Source organism: Pogona vitticeps, chromosome 13 (genome assembly GCF_051106095.1).
Source record: "Pogona vitticeps strain Pit_001003342236 chromosome 13, PviZW2.1, whole genome shotgun sequence".
Taxonomy (NCBI): domain Eukaryota; kingdom Metazoa; phylum Chordata; class Lepidosauria; order Squamata; family Agamidae; genus Pogona; species Pogona vitticeps.
The window spans coordinates 4,598,391-4,617,466 of record NC_135795.1 but is presented as its reverse complement, the minus strand read 5'-3'; the positions used below and the strand labels follow the sequence as shown (position 1 = coordinate 4,617,466).

The following is a 19,076-nucleotide window of genomic DNA, read 5'->3' as shown; positions in this document are numbered from 1 at the left end:
TGAGACGCTACGCAAACCCTTCCTGGTCTGTCTTAACAGTCCTGCTAGAAGTGAGGAGCACCCAACAGCTCTTGCCTGCTCGCTGCCTGGATACTGCAGCTTACCTAGCTCCTCCATGGAAACATTGAAAGACTGAGTTCTCGAACTGGGGGCAGAGATCATCTTTCGTCCTCCTCCATCTGTGCACTCGGGTGGGGGCTTCTCCTTGGCCAGGCGAGCTTTTTGGTGTTTGGTAGCCTCCTGAAATGCCATCTCGACCCTAATCTCGTTCTCCTGCATATCATAGAACAGTCCTGGGGAAAAGGGTAAGAGCTTTGCATCAGGATCCTCACCTGGATCTCTCTTCCTCCCCTACCCTCCGAGAGATAAGTCACAGAGTACATTTCAGAACACCCGTATTGATAGACTACTGTTGCTTATTGGATGCTTGCATGAAAATGCAAGGCTACAGGTGAACTGCCACCATGGTAAAGTCTTGTCTAGACCTGTTTTCCCCTTTAATAAAGTCAAACAGGGGAGTATTTTAGTCCCTACACTCTTTAACCTCTACAATTCAATAGTGAAACATTCATCCATCTTCATTTTCATTCCCCTCATTTGGCCACTCGGCTACTTTTAATCCTCCCATATGCTGATGACGCTATGTTAATGTCTCTAGTTTGAGGTGACTTTTGAGGGCTCTGTGTTCATCACGCAGTGAGCCATTTTTAAGGACCAATGATTCCAGGACTAAAGCATTGGTTTTCTCTAGAAGGGGAATCAAGCACAAATGGGCAATGAATGGGAACTTCATAGAACAAGCACCAAGCTATAAATAGGAATCGCCTTACATGCCTCTGGATCCTGGTTTTCTCAAATAAAGACAGTTGTAGCAAATGCTTGGATCCACTTGGCCCTGTGCCTTAAAGGAGGGGCAGTCAGAGTGCCGTGCTATAGATGTGCCTGGACCGCAACTCCTGTGAGCTCGAGTCAGCACAGTGAAGACTGCTGGGAGTTCCCGTCCAACCATACCTGGAAGCTGTCTCTTCTTCCCGTAAAGATTCAATATAGCAACTTTCCATCTCTTTATTTTCCTTCCCAAGGCAATGCCATAGGTTGGAAGAAACACTCAGAATTCCTACGAATGTTGCTGTCGTTGTTATTTAGTGCTGTCAAGTTGTCTCTGACTTTTGGTGGCCTTACGAGTGAGTAGCCTCCAAAATGACCCGTCATTAACCGCCCTGCTCCATTCCTTCGAAGACAAGGGCTTCCTTTAGGGAGGTCAAGCCCTCTCAACGCATGTGGCAGATGGGGGGCCTGTCGCTGAACCGTGATGGAAACATAGGATGACAGAAAGCATTAGCAAGACCACACAAGTAAATCTAGTTCAAGTGGTACCTAAGATAGTCCAAGCCAGAACACTGGAGGGCTCCAGACACGTGGCTTGCTCGAAGAAGACCTCGGCCTCTTCGTAGTTCTCCAGCATCACTGCCGTGATCCCACAGAGAAGCAAGCTGACCAGACAAAAACCAAGGGTGGAAGAAACACCTTTTTGTAAAAAAAATAGTTCTTTACACGACAGCCAAAAAAAGTTCAAACCATTATAGGTTTCCTACAGAGCTTGCTGATAGTCAAGGAGAGAAAGATCTGCGCTCTCCCTCTGCTGTGCCCCATTCTTCTTGCGTATGAGAAATTTCTGAATGGGGCCACAGACCCCTTCCTCAGACTAAGAGGTACCTGTGCACATGCTTCGGGTTCAATGCAAGCGCTTCACGGAAACATTCCTGGGCCTTGAGTGTGTCCTCAGTCAGCAGACAGAAAGCTCCATAATCCAACCAGCTCTCAATATCCTGCCGGTCACGAGTTAATCTCTGGGGGGTACAAAAATCAGCGCACTGGTGAAGAGACCTCTGCTCTGGGGTTTGGAGTGGAGAGAGCTGAAGATCCGACATGCAGCCCCAGATCATGGCCCCACACCTATGGCTGACTGGCATCGTAGGATCTTGATCTGGTTTTCTTTTGGTCCTATGCAGCTAGGGCTTATGGGGTTTTGGTCTTACGGGGCAAGGGGCGGTTGTAACCCAGCCCTTACCCAAGCAACACCACTACAGAAGTGGTGAGATAAAAATCCTTTGATCAGATGTCTAGAGAACTACCCATGATGAGCTCTGTTAACGACCATCTCAATGATGATCTAGCAGAGCCAGTAGCTCAGAGTGGCTGAGATAAAGACTTTGCTCCCGTGCTGCTATTTTCAAAGACGGGTGGGACAGAAAACATGTGCTCTGCGGTGGAGAAGGGCGCTACTGCTTCTGGCACAGATGATAAGAGAAAAATGGATATGTTAGAATATGAGGAATATGAAACTTGACATGAATATGTTTTCTGCTTAGGCATAGGGACCAAGAAACGGATACCCGCTGAACAGTGTAGAGTGTACAAGAAAGCAGGCTGCCAGTAAACCCAACTGCTATGTGCCAGAGAGCAGCATAACTATGATGGCTCCAGTTCCTAGGTTTTTCCCAACAAAATGCAAATGGGCTCATTGGTTCTGCACCAGGGAAGATACTGATGTTACCAAGAAAATCCCAGCCTTTTCCATCCAGACGATGGCCTCTAGGGCAGCTAGAATGCAACTGACTCAAGCACGCTCCCAGTTCTTAAGGTCACAAGGTTGAGGGAGAACCTCTGTTACCCCCCAGCTGTTCTGCCCAAGGGGAGGGAGGAGATTCTTAACCTCTTGATAGTAAGTGGCTGCCAAAAGATAATCTTCGTTGTTCTGGGCTTCCTGAGCAAAAAGCCGCAGCTGCTCGGATGTGGTATAAGTAGGAAGAGGAGGGCTTGGACTCTGGTGGGATAGCACCTGGCCAAAGACAAAGGGGAGGGGGAAAGAAACACATTATACAGTATAGTATCAACCTAATCATCCTCGTCCTCATCCTCATCCTCACCACCATGTGCCATCAAATCAATTCTGACTTACAGTGACTCTTCTCAGGATATTTAAGGTAGAGAATACTTAGCAGTGGTTTCCCACTCCCTTCCCCTAGGGGGCGCTGTGGGACTGTGCAGCTGGCCCAAAGCCACCCAGGCTGGCTCTACTCACAGGAGGCAATAGTTGGGAATAGGCAGAGCTTAATATCTTAACTCAGTGATCCAACTCAAGGATTCAAAGAATGTGCGATGGGGGTCCCAAGGACTCACAGGCTAGCCTTGTAGCTCCTTCCCTGCTTGCGGACCTCTACATCTATCAGCATCGCTCATTCTCAGGTACCCTGCAGCCCCCTGCAAAGACCTTTGAGAACTGGTCAGAGAGGATGTGAACACTCTTCATGGGCCCTGCGCCTCCCAAGAAGATGGAACATATTGACCTAAATACAATTATTCCTTCGAGTGAGAATAGATCCATAAAAGCAATGGGCTTTACATTCAGATCGACTTATTAAATGGACCTATTCTGGTTGGGATTTAGCAACTGGACAGAAGAAGAGATTTCCTGAATCCCTACCATTGGTGTTCAAACCACAAATGTTTATTCACAAAAGGAACCACCATCACCGATTCTTGCCTAGCGGATGGTCCCCGAAACAGCCTTGGCAACAAAACCTCAGGGCTGAGCCAAGGAGCTCAGAAGAACCGGACCTGACGCTTCCAGCTCTTGTTCACCTGATTCAAAGCAACATGCATCTGATCCACCAGGTACACATACAGCTCGCTCAGGAAGGCTTGGAGCTGATCCAGGCTGTCAAACGCGGTCGTTTTCAAGTACTTTTCGCGCACAATTTTCACGACGGCATGCTGCAAGGAACACAAGAGTCCCACTTAATCACAAGGAGCCGAACCATTTTTGAGGAGGGAGGGAGGCTAGCAGAATGCCAGGGGGATCTTGACGGCTCTGTTGGGCTAACAAAGATTTAAAGAGATCTATCGTTTGAAAAGTTGAGTAAGAAGCAGATTTTTTTTTAAAAAAAAGAACCTTGCAGATTCTCTGCAACAGAATGCCATTGAATTGGAGACATTTTCCAGGTAGAGAAGCGCATGTGGGAGACATACCGTATTTTTCCGTGCATAAGACTATACTTTTGTCTAAAAATTTTAGACTAAAAATTGAGGGTCGTCTTATACGCGGAGGTAAGCTGAGGAGAGAACAAAAACAAGTGGAAGGGAAAGCAGGGATCAAAGCGATCCTGCAGGGCTTTGATCCCTTTCCCCCTACACTTGCTAAGCCCCACTTAGATGTCTTAATTTTGGGTTTTAAAAGTGGGGGCATCTTATACATGGGGGAGTCTTATACACGGAAAAATATGGGGTAATGGAAAGGAAGATCTTACCTTCAGTTGCTCCTTAAAGGCAAAATATTTTCCTGAGCTGTTCAGCTCATAGTTGAGCTGGCATTTCTGGTCCTCCAGGGCGTGGCTGTCGAGGGCACCCCCTTCAGCCAGCTGCCTTCCAAACAGCTCATGGTACTCATCCAGAATGGCCCCAGCGATACTGATGACCTGAGTGTGGTAATCCTCGACTGCCTAAAAAGACAGGGGAAGAAGGAACGGTTTTGGGGCCAGAGGGTGATGCATCCGAACTAACGGATTAAAAGATGCGTTTGAGAGAATAGGGTCTCTCTCAAGTCTCTAGGTATAGCCGTTGTTTGTGCAGCTACTGTTCCTGACGCTCGCTCTCCTCAACAGAAAAGCAAGGGAAGTACAAAGTGCTTTCATACCCAAATAGGGACAGCTGTCAGAAGGAAGAGCCAGCCGGAGTAGCCTTGGGCAAACTGCACAGTCCTAGAATGCTCCCAACAGAAGGGAATGGTAAATCACTGCTGAGCACTCCGTCTCTAGGAAACACTTGGGAAAGGCCACCGTCGGCCAGCATCGCCTTGATGGCATGCCGTTATTAACACGGAAAGAGGATAAAGACAGGACAGTGCTGTCTTAAGAGTCAGTGAAGGGCCAGAGGCAGCTGCTGGCTGAAAGACAGGAGTCCCTCTTCTAGTGAAGTTCAAGTTTATTGTATTAGCTAAAAGCCGTCACAATTGTTTAAAATACAAATATGACCAAATAAAATCATGATAAAATCACAGACATATAAAATAATAAGAGACCCTTTGTATCTGGGAGTCCCCCGCACAGCTGATCGCGATGACTTTCAGGAAATTAGCTTGAATATTTCTGGCCGCTTCTGCAAACAGCGCTGTTCTGTATAAGGGTCACAGTCCAAAAGTAACCTGACCACCTTTATCAGAGGGCTTTCCTCCTGTAGAGCAGCCAAAATGTGACCCAGGAGCTTTTCTCGGGGTTTTTGATAGAGCTGACAGTAAAGTAAATAATGGACAACATCCTCTATCTCACCTGCTCCGCAGATACATAGCCTTAGATGTTTAGGGACAATCATATACCTGCCGTCTAAGACAGCGGTTGGCATAGTTTGGAAACGGAGTTCGGCGAATGAGTCCCTCTTCTAAGATGGGGACGCAGAATGTATTAAGGAGGGCGAGTTTCCATTCAGACATGAATTTTACAGAATGATCCTGGGTCAACCACTGCCTATCTGTCTATGTTGTATGTTGATCAGCCAGACCTCAGAAATCACACAAAGCAGTAAAAGTAAAGTTATGCACATTAGGAAGACTGGCGCACACTTGTGCAACCTATTCGAATCTGCAGAACGGAGTTATTCCTGGCAAGCACAGGAGCTGGATGGCAGAGCATTTCATCTTTCTTTCTAGCCAAAGCCCAGACAGGCCAGGGAATGTCCAGCCCAGCAGATCCAGCCCCTACCCTGTACCTTCTTAGCCCCTGCAGTTCTTCTGGGAAGCTGAGGCCGCGGAGGAATCATTTCCTTCACCCTGTGAGGAGAAGAAAGGAGGTGCGAGTAACACCGCAGCCGTTACCACTTAGAAGAGGTAAGTCCTTGTAACGATGCAGGGGATTGTGATGGCCCGGTTGCTTCTCTCTTGGTGCACTGCTCCCCAATACAAACCAAATCCTACACGACGTTGTGTGCTGATTTCTCAATAGCAGATATTCTGACATAAACAGCACGCAGAGGACAGTGAAATGGAAATAAGGTGGTTTCATAGGGGAAAGGGTTCCCCAGCCAGCCCCCCCCGTAAAACCGCAATCCACACACACCGGCTCGCAAGTTCCTCTGGCAGACGCTTGGGCACCAAAGCTTTGTCCAGTGCAAACTCTATCACCAGAAAGGTCCCGCTTTCCACGTATTGCTGAAAAGACAAAAGGGAGAAGCCGTTTCTTAGCACCAGGGCTTAAGACCTTAGAGCAGAGGTCCCTAACCTTGGGCCTCCAGATGTTCTTGGACTACAACTCCCAGAAGCCTTCACCACCACCTCTGCCGGCCAGGATTTCTGGGAGTTGAAGTTCAAGAACATCTGGAGGCCCAAGTTTGGGGACCACTGCCTTAGAGCATTTTCACACAAGAAGTTCAAAGAGTGCCTGAATCTCCTTGTTGGCATCATTATCTCTTGAGCACCACAGATGAAGTGAAGGAAATGTATTCATAACGGAGAAAGCGTTCTAGCAAACACAGTTTCAGCTTATGGCAATGGAAGGATAGATAAAAACATATTTGGGCTTCCCTAGCAGCTTAACCGCACAAAACATTAATAGTACTTTTGTTGCAAAGTTTTGAATTTTTGGTTAAATTCCTTTAGCTGCACAGTAGAAGTACAGAGATTCACAAAGGAGAATAACTGTTACCTTAAGTGTGTCAGTCATTTACTCTGAGACATTTGTAGGAGAAATCATTGAAAAGTTTCATTACTTACAGTTGTGAATAGATAAAACAGCAAACAAACCGACTGCTTCCAACAGAAAAAAAAGAGAGGGGAAAAGGACAGTGCAGAGAGGCGGCCCTTGCTTTGAATTCAGGGACAGGGAAGGAATGGTTGGCTAGTGCTGGGTAGATTGACAGTCGCCCCAGCCAAGAAAAGTTCCTTCCAGTCAATGCTACTAAAGGTAGCATGAAAAGTTGTAAAAATTCCAAAAACTTTTGGATGGCTATTTGCGTTGATTAATAAACTGGAAACAAACATGTTCACCAGTCAGGGAATTTAAATCTTATGGCCCAGGAACTGAACTCTGTAATGTCAAATACAAGGAAGAATGTTGTGCGGAACAGAATGTGTGCATAAGAGGGAGAGAGAGACATTATGGCCTCAGTCCAACTATTATCCCAACTAGATCAATGGAATTTACACACGGGTTGACATCCCTCTCAGCAAAGGAGTAAAAGGGTGTACTCTAGTTGGCACTACCAAGTGGATTTCGTACAAATGCTTTAATTGAAAGTTATCAATTTTGAAAAATGAAATATACAACTTTAAAATTAATAATTACACAAAAAATGTAAGTTGACATACAAGTGTTGTTAACTTTTATAAACAAACTTCCAAAAACAAAACGTGAACATCTGAGAAAACAATCTACGCTTTGCGTCTTCTACATGTCAACTCACCTACTGCTCACTTGCTCAACCAACACTCTTTGATGTAGTGTTGAGAAAATTGCACTCTGCAGATGCTCAGATAAACTATTATTAATTGAGAGGCTTCTTGTGACCCAGGGCTGTGCCACAAGCATTTAAAACAGACTCCAGACTCAAGAGCCAGACCTGAAGGAAAAAGTCTCCTGGCATCCATTTCAGAAATGTATCTTACCTGCCCTTCTATGTTCTGGAAGACAGAAACAGCTGCTTCGAGGGTGGTATCTGATGCGTCCTTTCTCACAATGGTAGATACCTTGAAACAGAAAGATCAAATATGTTCTTTAGCGGTTTAAAGACCACTGCCTCGTATTTAGTACCATTAGTACATGGGATGCTTCTGTAAATTGCAACCCACGTTTATGCTAGAACTGCGACAGCCGCCATCGGATGCAAATCTTCCTTGCGGCCCCCACAAATTCCATGCCCAGGGCCTCAAACCTCATTGACTACCAAATCTTTGCTCCCTAGAAGTGCTTAGAACCAAACAGAAAAAAAGGCTGGAGACTCCCATCCGAACCATATGAAGTACAACTGGACGAAACTGGGACGGTGCTCCGTAGTTTTTCAAGGTGGGATTCCTGAATGAAAAGATCATTTCTAATCCTCGCCATTGCTCTGGGCAAAGAGGTTGATGATGAAAGGGGCTCCCCAACAAAGCATGTGCAATTCTGATCTGCAAGACTGGAAATTAAGGCACATTTGCTTGCTCCTTTCCCTCCTTTCTGTTCTCTGGACATTATTTCGGTACTGCTCCGAGAACGGCAAAGCAAATTTAATAAAGAGAACCTTCCCATCACCAGCGAGCCAACTTCCCCTTATTAAATCCCTTCAGCCCTGATAAATACTGAAAATATTTCAATGCCAGCAAGGCACACATTTATTTGTTCTTAATTATGCAGGCAGCCCCTGAAGTGGGAATAATTAATCTGCTAAAAATTCTTTGATTGTTTTTCTGCTCCAACATTAGACTTCCTATCAGGGCCACCTGACTTTACTGAAAATTATTCCAGTGGGCCACGGTTTGGGGGCCTATCTGTTCACCATTACCTTTTGCCTGCAACACCTCCTCCCCCCCCCCCCCGAGAGTTGAGTACTCAGTTGTTTACCAACCTCGGAAGGGTGGAAGGCTGAATCATCCCTAAGCCAGCTACCTGGAACTGAACCCAGGTCGTGAACAGAGGTTTCACTGCAATGCTGCAGTTTAACCACCGCACCCTGAGGCTCCTGTACAAGACAGATGTGCTCGCTCTCACTTTCCCTTTCCCTTGCTCTGGCTGGGCTAGGAAGAAGCATACAAAAAGCTGGGAGGTGCCTCATTCATCTTATTCTCCTCCTCACTCACCACCTAGGAAGCCCAGACATTTGTCAGAGAAGACCCAAACATTATAAAAACCTGATCAGCAATCTTAAGACTCTTTCCTTCCGACAGGGAATTATTCCCACAGTGAGAGAACAGGGAAAGGCCAAGTATAAAGCAACTGTTTGAGTCTTCATTTTGGCTTTATTTTTCTAAAAGAAATCATGGCACGGTGTAAGACGTCACGTGCTGTTGTTCCTCTTAGGTTCTATTTACCTGATTTTCAGACCTGCTAAGGATCAGATGGATTTTTATTATGTCCTGATACGTAAAAGCACAGAATTCAAGGAGGGTGTACTTTCTTTTCCATATGATTGTGGGACTCAGCAGTTTCTCATCTGGATTTGATCTCTTTTGGACTGACTTTTCCTCCATTCTCACCTTTCGGAGCATAATCTCTTTAGGAGGTTTGTCCTCCTTTGTGTTCTTCCCAAGGACCCCTCTGGTATGCGGGGTGTACATCCCTACAGGCCCAAATTTATTCAGGGCTGCCTGGTAGCCAACGTCACGGAAGAGGCTGAAGAGACACTTGGTCTGAAACAAAAAAGGGTGGAGAAAAACTATAAAATGAGAGGCAGAATCTACTCGCATGGTTTACACGGTTGCAAATATTAACTTCCTCCAGGCAATCAGAGCAGGAAGCTTTACAAAATGTGGTATTTCCAATGTCAGATTATAAATGACCAATACGGACTTACCGTATTTTTCCGTGTGTAAGACTATACTTTTGTCTAAAATCTTTAGACTAAAAATTGAGGGTCGTCTTATACACGGAAGTACGCTGAGGAGAGAACAAAAACAAGTGAAGGGGAAAGCAGGGATCAAAGCAATTATATCCCTTCCCCCCTACACTTCCTAAACCCCACTTAGATTTCTTAATTTTGGATTAGAAAAGTGGTGTGTGTGTGTGTGTTTTATAAATGGGGTGTATTATACGCGGAAAAATACGGTAAGTGGACTACTCCAATATTTGCAGGCTGATAGGTTTTGTGGACTAAATTATTTGAAACATTAGCTCTATCTTCTGCTTAAAAGGCCTAGTTTTATGAGGACCTATTCATTTATTCCAGATATTTCTGAACAACTATCTCTGAAGGCAGCTTGTCAATTCTGGTTCCACCAAGACTGTTTCATTTATTTAAAATATTTCAGAACCATTACCTCTGCCTGGGATTCCTGCCTTCATCAAGAGGTATTTATTTAAACTACAGTGGGGTCTTGACTTGAGAACTTAATCCGTATTGGAAGGCGGTTCTCAAGTCAAAAAGTCTGTAGGTCAAGTCTCCATTGACTTACAGTGCATTGAAAACCGATTAATCCCGTAACAGGCCGTTTTTGTTCCATTTTGGTTTTTTTCTGGTCTGTAAATCAAATCTCAGTCTGCAAGTCAAACCTAAATTTTGCGGCCAGAGAAGTCTGTAACTCAAAAAGTCTGTAAGTCAAGCCGTCTGTAAGTCAAGGGTCCACTGTACTATTCAAACTCTGTGATCCACGACTCTGTAGTAAGGATGTTTTAAAAATACATAGGCGGGTCGCATGACACGGATTCTGACCTTTTCAAACACCTCGCTGTCATGGTAGGGGAAAACCCGGAATGCTCCGCGAATCCTCTTCACTCCAGGGTAGAGTAAAGGCACCAAGTTGACGAAAGCCACGCCGTGAAAGGATATTTGCTCTTCCTCGCCGGCTGCGCCGCCACTCGCCCCTCCTGCTCCTCCACCTCCCTAGAGATGGACGGACGACGATTTAGAAGAGTCTCCTCCTCACTTGCAGTAAACACGAGGGGTGCCTGGGCTTACCCAAAACTTGAACCACCTTTGCTTGAGTTTCAGATACAGATTGCTTGAATTTCTTATGAATACTCTTATTATTTCATACAAATACTCTTATCTGGCTTACGGAACCATACAATCCCAAAGCGTGCACATACAGAAGGACCCCTGTATTCTGTGGATGATTGGTTCCAGGACACACCCACCCCGCAGATGTTGAAAAACACGGATTATAACAAACGCTATTTTAATAGCAAATACTCTCCACAGCATGGTCTCTGCCTCTAGTAATTTCATCCTTAGAAATGAGTTTTCTTTTAGTATTTTTAATATTTTCAGACTGCGGACAAGTGAATCTGCGGCTACCGATCCCACTGGCTCGTGTTGATGTACGTTCTGCCCCCATTAATGGCAAGCAAAGGCTGTCTTTGCGCATTTCGATTCACGAGGGGTTGACTTGCCGCTAGAAGGCTGGATTTCTTTTACAAAGACTTGAACTGTCCTCAGATTCATCACTTCTCTCAGGCACCAAGGGAATCAAAGGCAAGCCATGTTTAAAGGCACTTCGGCTTCTCTCTTTCAACTGATCCTCCCAGGCATCTTACCTTCTCTCCCTTTCCAGCTTTTCCTTTCGTGGAGGTGACCACAGGCACTCTGGTGATCTCCACGGGCCAGCACCAACAATCGGCAATCCGCTTGCGGAAGCTGTGGCACAGAGAGAGGCAGGGACCCCATCAGCCGTCATGATTCCAGCTTAAATAACACCAGGGACAGCGATAGGTAGATTTATTTGCAGGCCACTGACAGCCAGTGTTGCCTACGGGTTAGAGTCTTGATTTAGGACTGAGGATGCCTAGGTTTCAATTCTCTTCTTGAGATAATTCCCTTCAGAGGTTCGCTGGGTGACTTTGGGCCTGTCCCTCTCACTCAGGATAACCAACCTCACAGAGTGGTTGTCAAGATAAAAAGTGGGAAGCAAGAGAACCATGAATGCTACCTCGGAGGAAATAATATTCAGAGGTGCCACAGGCACCAGGGCCAACCAAAACAAAAAAGCCATAACATTTTCTTTAGAATTTACATTGAGCTTGATCCTAATATAGTGGTGGCCCGCTTGACGACGATAATCCATTCCATTAAAATAGCTGTTAAGCGATATCATCGTCAAGCAAAAGGAAAAAAACAATTGAAATGCATTGAAAACCAGTTCAATGTGTTTCAATGGGCGAAATACCTCATTGTCCAGCAAAGATCCTCCATAGGGGAAGCCATTTCGGTTGCTGTCTTCCGGAAATAGGTCCGGAAAACAGCGGGCGGCCATTTTGAAAACCAACAATCAGCTGTTTTTGATCGTCGTAATGTGAAGAATCAGTTCCCGAAGCAGGGAACCAATTGTCGTCAAGCGGATTTTCCCCACTCAATCATCGTTTTGTGATCTCAATAGGGATCGCAAAAAACTCATCGCGAAGCGATTTCATCGTGAAGCGGGGTAACTGTCAAGCTGGGCACCACTGCATCTCTTACTTAAAAGAGGCCTCATCTAGAGTTTTGCATCCAGTTCTGGACACCACACTTTAAGAAGGATACCAACCAACTGGAGCAAGTTCAGAGGAGGGCAAGAAGGAGGATCAAGGGACTGGAAACCGAGCCCTAGGAGAAGAGACTGCAAGAATTAGGCATGTTGAGCCATATGAAAAGAAGATGGAGGAGAGAAAGGATAGCACTTTTCAAATACCGGGAAGGCAGTCCTACAGAGGAAGGGCAGGATATGTTTTTGTCCAGGACACGTAATAATAGGCTCAAATCACAGGAAGCCAGATTTAGGCTGAATACCAGGAATAACTTCCTAACTGTTAGAGCAGTATGAGGATGGAACCAACGACCTCGGGAGGTGTTGAGCACTCCAATGCTGGTGTCATTCAAGAAAAAATTAGACAGCCCTCTGTCAGATCTACTTTGATTTGGATTCCTGCCTTGAGCAGGGAGTTAGACTCGATGGCTATACTGTATAGGCCTCTTCCAACTCAATTATTCTTCGATTCGATGGAAAAGCCTCCCTGAAACAGGTCCTCATCAACCACATCTCAGCTCTGAACAGAGGAAATGATTAAAGATTTTTTAACTTGCGGCAATTCACATCTAAAAATTAGGCCATTTCTGTAACTGAGCAACAAGATTGAATAAAACTTGTTTAGTTATTACTTACGTATGTCCTATTGATTGAATGGGTCTACTCTAGTTGGGTTTATCCACTGGATTTTACCCAAAAGAATTTCTTAGGCAATAAGCAAGATTTCCAGTGTCCTGCCTTTATTCTCTTAGATTTCGGGCCTATAGGATAGCAGGACATAGTTCCAGTGAGCTAGAATGTCCTGCTGTTTTGAGGTTAGCAACCCCTAGCAAAAGGACTTGATTTTTCTCACCAGAGCACGGCTGCCGGATCCAGATAACAGCGCCGTTCCAAGTCCCACACAATCCGCTTTTTAACTGTTTCTCCCAGAATCCTGGTTTCACTTTCCTTTTAAAAAAATGAGAGGAGAGAAAAATGATTTAGAGAATCTAAAAATCTGCATTGTCAGAAAACTGAAAATTCTGATCAGGAAAGTCCCAAATTCGACACTGCAAAGGTTAACTAAATGTGCTTCGATTTAATACTGGGAAGAGAAAAATGGCAGGCGGCAGAAGGGTGGCCAAGTGGATTCAGAGGGGTTTCTTATAGATGTTGGATTTCCAGGGTAGGCAGGTGGGGAAAAATAGAACAGGGAATGAAGCTGGTCTGGGAAAAAGCCTGCCCTGCCTCTTCACCTCACCCCCTTTCCGGTGCTGCCTGCTTTTGTCCTGTGCGCTAGACAAGGGGATATTCACAATCATTCCCAGCTTCTGCATTCTATCGGTTATTCAGGATTGCTAGGAAAAGAGGCAAGACTACAGCGATTCCACTTGGGAGGGGGGAATTAAAATTAAAAACAAGCCCACAGCAGAAGCAGTGGGTGACCGTGGGAGGCCACAGATACAATTTACACCAACAGAAGCATTCATATCTGCCAAAACAATGAAAAATAAATCAATTTTGCATCCCCGTTACAATAAACAACCCTCTGCCAGCCCAGTAAAATACCTCACTTCTGATATTAAGAAAAATGATTCCTGGGCAAAAAAAATCCAGACTTTGGTGTGCATCACGTAGCCAGGATTTTTAAAATTCATTTTATTTAGGCAAAACCCAATTCAACAGCAGTTCTTCTCGCCAGCATAACGGAGCCCTTCGGCCATCGCAGTTCTCACAGTTCTAGGCACCCTTTCCAGCAAGGCACTGTCCCAATCCTGCCCACGTCACCTCAGGTGTGTTGAGTTCTCCGTTTTCTTCCTCATAAGGGCCTCCAACGATAAAGGAATCTGGGATGTTCTGGCACCCGGGGGCTAATATGTTGGCCACCGGCCACTTTTTTGGACGAGGTACCGGTTCTTTCTCACCACCGAGTTTCAGGGTCCCGTTTCTGAACAGGAAGGGGCATTCCTTCTGCAAAGGCGATAAAAGAAAAGTTTGCATCGAAGTTATCCGAGAGCTTGCAATTTAAGTTAACCTGCAGAGTAGAAGATGAAAAAAAATATCCTGTTGGTAAGAGTGCAGAGAATCATAAAGCTGGAAGGGGCCTCGAAAGCCATTGAGTCCAACCCCCCCCCTCCTGCTCAAGGAAGGAATAAAAAGCAAAGGAGATCTGCCGGGTGGTTGTCCAAATTTATTTTGAAAGCCTCCAGCATTGGAGCACTGACCACCTCTCGAGGTCAAGGGTTCCAGTGCTGTAGTGTTCTCACAGTTAGGAGGGGTTTGTTTTTCTTGATATTCTACTAAAATTTGGTTTACTGTAACTTGAGCCCTCGTGAGAACAGAAGACTCCCTGGAAAAGACCCTGATATTGGGAAAGAGTGAAGGCAAGAGAAGGGGACGACAGAGGACGAGATGGTTGGACAGCATCACCGAAGCGACCAACATGAATTTGACCCAACTCCGGGAGGCAGTGGAAGACAGGAGGGCCCGGCGTGCTGTGGTCCATGGGGCCACAAAGAGCCGGACACGACTTAACAACTAAAGAACAGCAACAACAGGCCTCTTCTTCAGTACTGTGTCCAGTTCTGGACACCGCACTTCAAAAGGATGTTGACAAACTGGAACAAGTTCAGAGGAGAGCAACGAAGATGAACAGGGGCCTGGAAACCAAGCCCTGTGAGGAAGGACTAAAATAACTGGACATGTTTAGCCTTGAGAAAAGAAGACTGAGGGGAGACAGGATAGCACTTTTCAGATACCTGAAAGGTTGTCATACACAGGAGGGTCAGGATCTGTTCTTGATTATCCCAGAGTGCAGGACATGCATCAGTGGGCTCAAGTTTGTTGTTGTTTAGTCATTTAGTCGTGTCGACTCTTCCTGACTCCATGGACCAGAGCACACCAGGCCCTCTTGTCTTCCACTGCCTCCCGGAATTGTGTCAAATTCATATTGGTCACTTTGGCAACACTGTCCAAACATCTTATCCTTTGTCGTCCCTTTCTCCTCTTGCCTTCACACTTTCCCAACATCAGCATCTTTTCCTGGGCGTCTTCTCTTCTCATGAGATGGCCAAAGTATTGGAGCCTCAGCTTCAGGATCTGTCCTTCCAGGGAGCACTCAGGGTTGATTTCCTAACCAGAAGAGGCCTAACCAGTCCCAAATAGAGGGGAACTTAGCATAATTGCTTAAGACCCAGAAATGGAATATACTTTTAATGGGAAAAAAACAAAAATAAGTATTTACAGGGGATTAGAAGTCAGAAACCTGATTCTGGGAATGGCACAGCTCTCCTTTTTAAATGTGCTAACATCTAGGGGTTACATGTGGTTGCACTGGGGTTGCTATCATCCTCCAGTTTGGCTGCCGAGCTGCCTTAGGCAGCAGCCTCTGAAGATAAGAAAAGGGCCACTAGAGGAGAACAACATAGAGATCTGGGACCACAGCCCTCCACTCACCTCTCCAACGGCCGGCACTTGAAAGCCGACCATGTAGTTCTGCTGGGGCCCTGCAGGAACAAAGGCTTCAGGGACAGCATAAGCAGCTTCCATAGTCACTCTCAATAGATTGCCCTCAGACAGCTGCATTGGAGATAGTAGGCTGTCCTGGGCAGATACTAACACATCGATGGCACACTGCAAAACAAGAACAGAATGAGGGTATGGCCAGCACTACAAACCTATCCCATTCTTCTGAGAATCAACTGCTAGACCCCAAGTCTGCCCTCTTACAAAGACACTTTCAAGGGTCCTCGGGGAGACTATAAAATGGAAATGCAAGCATCAGGAAACAACCCAATGTCTTCAGACTGTGAAGATCCTACTGAGGTCCTCTGGTTTTGATTGTCTATGGAACATTTCTTTCATATTCTCCAGACCTCTTCAACTCTCTCGGCCAGCCAACCACCAAGGGAAAGGCAGGCAGGGAAGAGGTCGCTGGGAAGTAGACTCTCTACCAGTTCAGGAGAAAGAAGGCTGAAAGACGGGCCAAGGTACCACGGCTCTTCAATGGCCACGGCTCACAAACGTTGAGTGTGAATGAAGGAGGCCACCGTGCTTCCATGTTTGGAAACTGGAGCCAAAGGACTATTGATCTGCCCGGGGCTCAGAGGTGAAATCAGAGAGGAATCAATTCTTCTAGGTTCTACAAAGTAAGCAGGCATGGGCATTAGTGAAAGGGAGGAGGGCAAAAAATGTGATTTCCCCCCCCCCTCCTGATCCCAAATCTTCTAGGAGCAGTGTTTTCTTCTGCCAGTCCTACCTTCTTATCATACAAATGCTCTCATGTTTATTTTGCATGGATTTGCTCTTCGCTAAACCATCCCAGAGGCATGCCAGACATAAAGAAGGAATATCGATAACAGAAATTTAAAAAAAAAAACATGTTTAGGATTGCAAGGCGAACTACACCAATTCTTTGGAAATTGAGAGGCCCGAACTGTTGCTCTACTACACAGTCTAGGCATCGATTTGAAAGAATGCCTCTGAGCCTTTAAAAAAATATAAATAAGACAAGACAAAACCTTGGCATCTGGTCGAAGGGTCTCCAAGGGAGAGCTAGGCACAGGATGGAGTGGGAGTGTGGCATCGAATTGACATGATCCTGCCAAGGAAGAAAACAAAGAGGGTCAAGATTATAATGGTAGCAACAATGTTGGGGGTCTGAATAAACAGGTTGGGATGGGGAAGTACGATCTGTCATGAACTGCTGGAGAGCTCAGTGGTTTCGCTCTCTGGCAGTGGTGCCCCGCAAGACAATTTTGATCCGTTCCATTGAAATAGCTGTTTAGCGAAAACATCGTCTTGTGAAAAGCGTTTCCCCACTGGAATGCATTGAAATCCGTTTAATGCGTTCCAATGTGGAAGATAGTCGTCATTTTTGTAACCACTCACCTTGTAGTAAAGGCAAAAGGTCCAGCCCAGCTTGGCCCAGAATCACCGTCTTCTCGTCTTTCTGCTTCTTCTCCTTTGGTAAGACTTCAATAACTGTGACTGGGAAAGAGCAAGCATAACATCTGAGGAGCGGCTTTAAATGTTGTGGGTGCAGAAAAAATCCAAAGTGTGGCAGGAGTGGGTCTTTAAAAATAATAATCAGCTGCTGCACTGTCTCCATCTTTTCCTTTGAAGGCTCACAAATTCATTCATTCATTCATTCATTCATTCATTCATTCATTCATTCATTCATTCATTCATTCATTCATTCATTCATTCATTCATTCATTCAACTTATATACTAAAGATGCTCAGAAGACACATGCTCTACAAGATCAGGGGTTCTCAGACTTGAATCCCCAGATGTTCTTGGACTGCATTTCCCAGAAATCCTGGCCAGCACAGCAAGCGGTGGAGGCTTCTGGGAATGGCAGTCCAAGAACATCTGGGGACCCCAGTTTGAGAACCACGGGTCTAGATCATGTAAAATGTCCCCATTTGTATCTAAATCTCTCCTGGCACAGTGGCTGCCTTCAAAAGCAACAACAAGCAATGGTCTATGACTGTGAAAATACAGACTGGCAAGCCATGGGCTCCCACATTCTCCTCCCATATCTTTTTTTGGCACAGTAAGGGAGTAGGAAAGCTCCTTCACATAATGATAAACCATTGTTTATTGTTGGGCAAAATCTTGTTGTGTGATGTTATGCTATGTAGATCAGACCAGGCACCATAATTATTTAATTTAAATAACTGGAAAGCTTCCCACCCTGACACTCTTGTGCCCATGGGAAGCTTTTTGGGACTCCCAAGTCAGGCAGCAGTGATGTGGTAGTAGGGAGAACATTAAAAGGAGCCTTGTGGCAAAAGAGCTGTGAAAATGTTTAGTCCAATTTTCAAATCAGTCACAGAATTTTAGTGCCTTTTTTTCTCAGCCTCCTCCCCCTCTGTTTTAATACAAGGGAGACATCAGCTTATCTCACAGAATTGCAACCAAAATGATCATCGCAGTTCCTACAGTATGAGTCAAGGAAAACAGGAGGAGAGAAAGATTCTTACTCACATATCAAGGGTTTGTGTGCAATGTCATCTAGACTGTGCTGGCCTTCAGGGTTGCAGTCAAAGGTGGCGGTAAAATTGTATTTCGTGTGTCCTTCCGCGGATGTGTCCACTTTTGGAGAGTCACCCAGGAGAACCCCATTGAATTCGGCTCGAATAAAGGTAACTGGACCATCTCCTTTGACGCCTTTCTGTGACACAGATAGAGGTTGTTACTCAGGTGGGCCTCCTTTGCACAAGGACGGATTCACAGCACATCACAACACATAAGCAACATCGCATAGTCGCCTTGCTGCTTCCCTAATCTCAAACTCACTACATGGGGATAAACCACCAAGCTAGAACTCCACATTTTGCACTCAAAGCTCAGAGAATATAAAGAATCTTGATCTGTTGTCTGAATAATAACAGCACTGGTGGATGTCCAGCAGGAACACAATGCCATAAGAAGAGCATCATTCCAAAAAGGCCTTTTCCCCATCTGCTACCTGCCTCCCCTCTGAAGTCATGTACAAAATACAGATGGTCTCCACTCCACATTAGTACAATACCTGTCTCTTGATCACCTTGCATGCAGGATGTATCCACAGGTATTGGCATCTAAGGAGACCAGGTGACTGCATATTTATGGGAGCAGACACCCAATTCTATCTTAGCCTTCAATCATCTCCTGAGACGATCGTCTGAGGACTTCCTCCAAATGTCTCCATCATCAGAAGCAAGGTGGGCAGCAACTCAGACAACCTGCTCTGGGATAGTGCTCAATCCAGGAGGTTGACGTCAATTTTAATATAGATTCAGCTCCAATCAATTCGTTTTTGTTAAGCTGTTACTATTTTTTTTTGCTGTTAGTGACTTGCCCATGCTTGATGCTTTTTAAAATAATATTCCCTTGAGATCATTTATATCAAAGGGAGACAAATGCTTC

The 19,076-nt window shown here is 45.4% G+C and overlaps 1 protein-coding gene across 1 annotated transcript in view; it reads right to left on the bottom strand.

Annotated features, from left to right (window-relative positions):
* Nucleotides 1-19,076, bottom strand: part of CFAP70 (cilia and flagella associated protein 70) — a 29,675-nt gene that overhangs the window by 8,518 nt on the left and 2,081 nt on the right. Inside the window, exons 3-20 of the mRNA XM_072982950.2 lie at nucleotides 18,153-18,339; nucleotides 17,051-17,149; nucleotides 16,681-16,760; nucleotides 15,617-15,793; nucleotides 13,949-14,131; nucleotides 13,035-13,129; nucleotides 11,217-11,316; nucleotides 10,393-10,563; nucleotides 9,221-9,373; nucleotides 7,655-7,735; nucleotides 6,111-6,202; nucleotides 5,764-5,824; nucleotides 4,311-4,502; nucleotides 3,646-3,777; nucleotides 2,717-2,842; nucleotides 1,717-1,850; nucleotides 1,378-1,493; nucleotides 105-293 (exon numbers count right to left, since the gene is read on the bottom strand). Of these exons, the coding sequence (XP_072839051.2) occupies nucleotides 105-293; nucleotides 1,378-1,493; nucleotides 1,717-1,850; nucleotides 2,717-2,842; nucleotides 3,646-3,777; nucleotides 4,311-4,502; nucleotides 5,764-5,824; nucleotides 6,111-6,202; nucleotides 7,655-7,735; nucleotides 9,221-9,373; nucleotides 10,393-10,563; nucleotides 11,217-11,316; nucleotides 13,035-13,129; nucleotides 13,949-14,131; nucleotides 15,617-15,793; nucleotides 16,681-16,760; nucleotides 17,051-17,149; nucleotides 18,153-18,339 (2,368 nt within the window). The remainder of the gene's footprint in view (nucleotides 1-104; nucleotides 294-1,377; nucleotides 1,494-1,716; nucleotides 1,851-2,716; nucleotides 2,843-3,645; nucleotides 3,778-4,310; nucleotides 4,503-5,763; nucleotides 5,825-6,110; nucleotides 6,203-7,654; nucleotides 7,736-9,220; nucleotides 9,374-10,392; nucleotides 10,564-11,216; nucleotides 11,317-13,034; nucleotides 13,130-13,948; nucleotides 14,132-15,616; nucleotides 15,794-16,680; nucleotides 16,761-17,050; nucleotides 17,150-18,152; nucleotides 18,340-19,076) is intronic.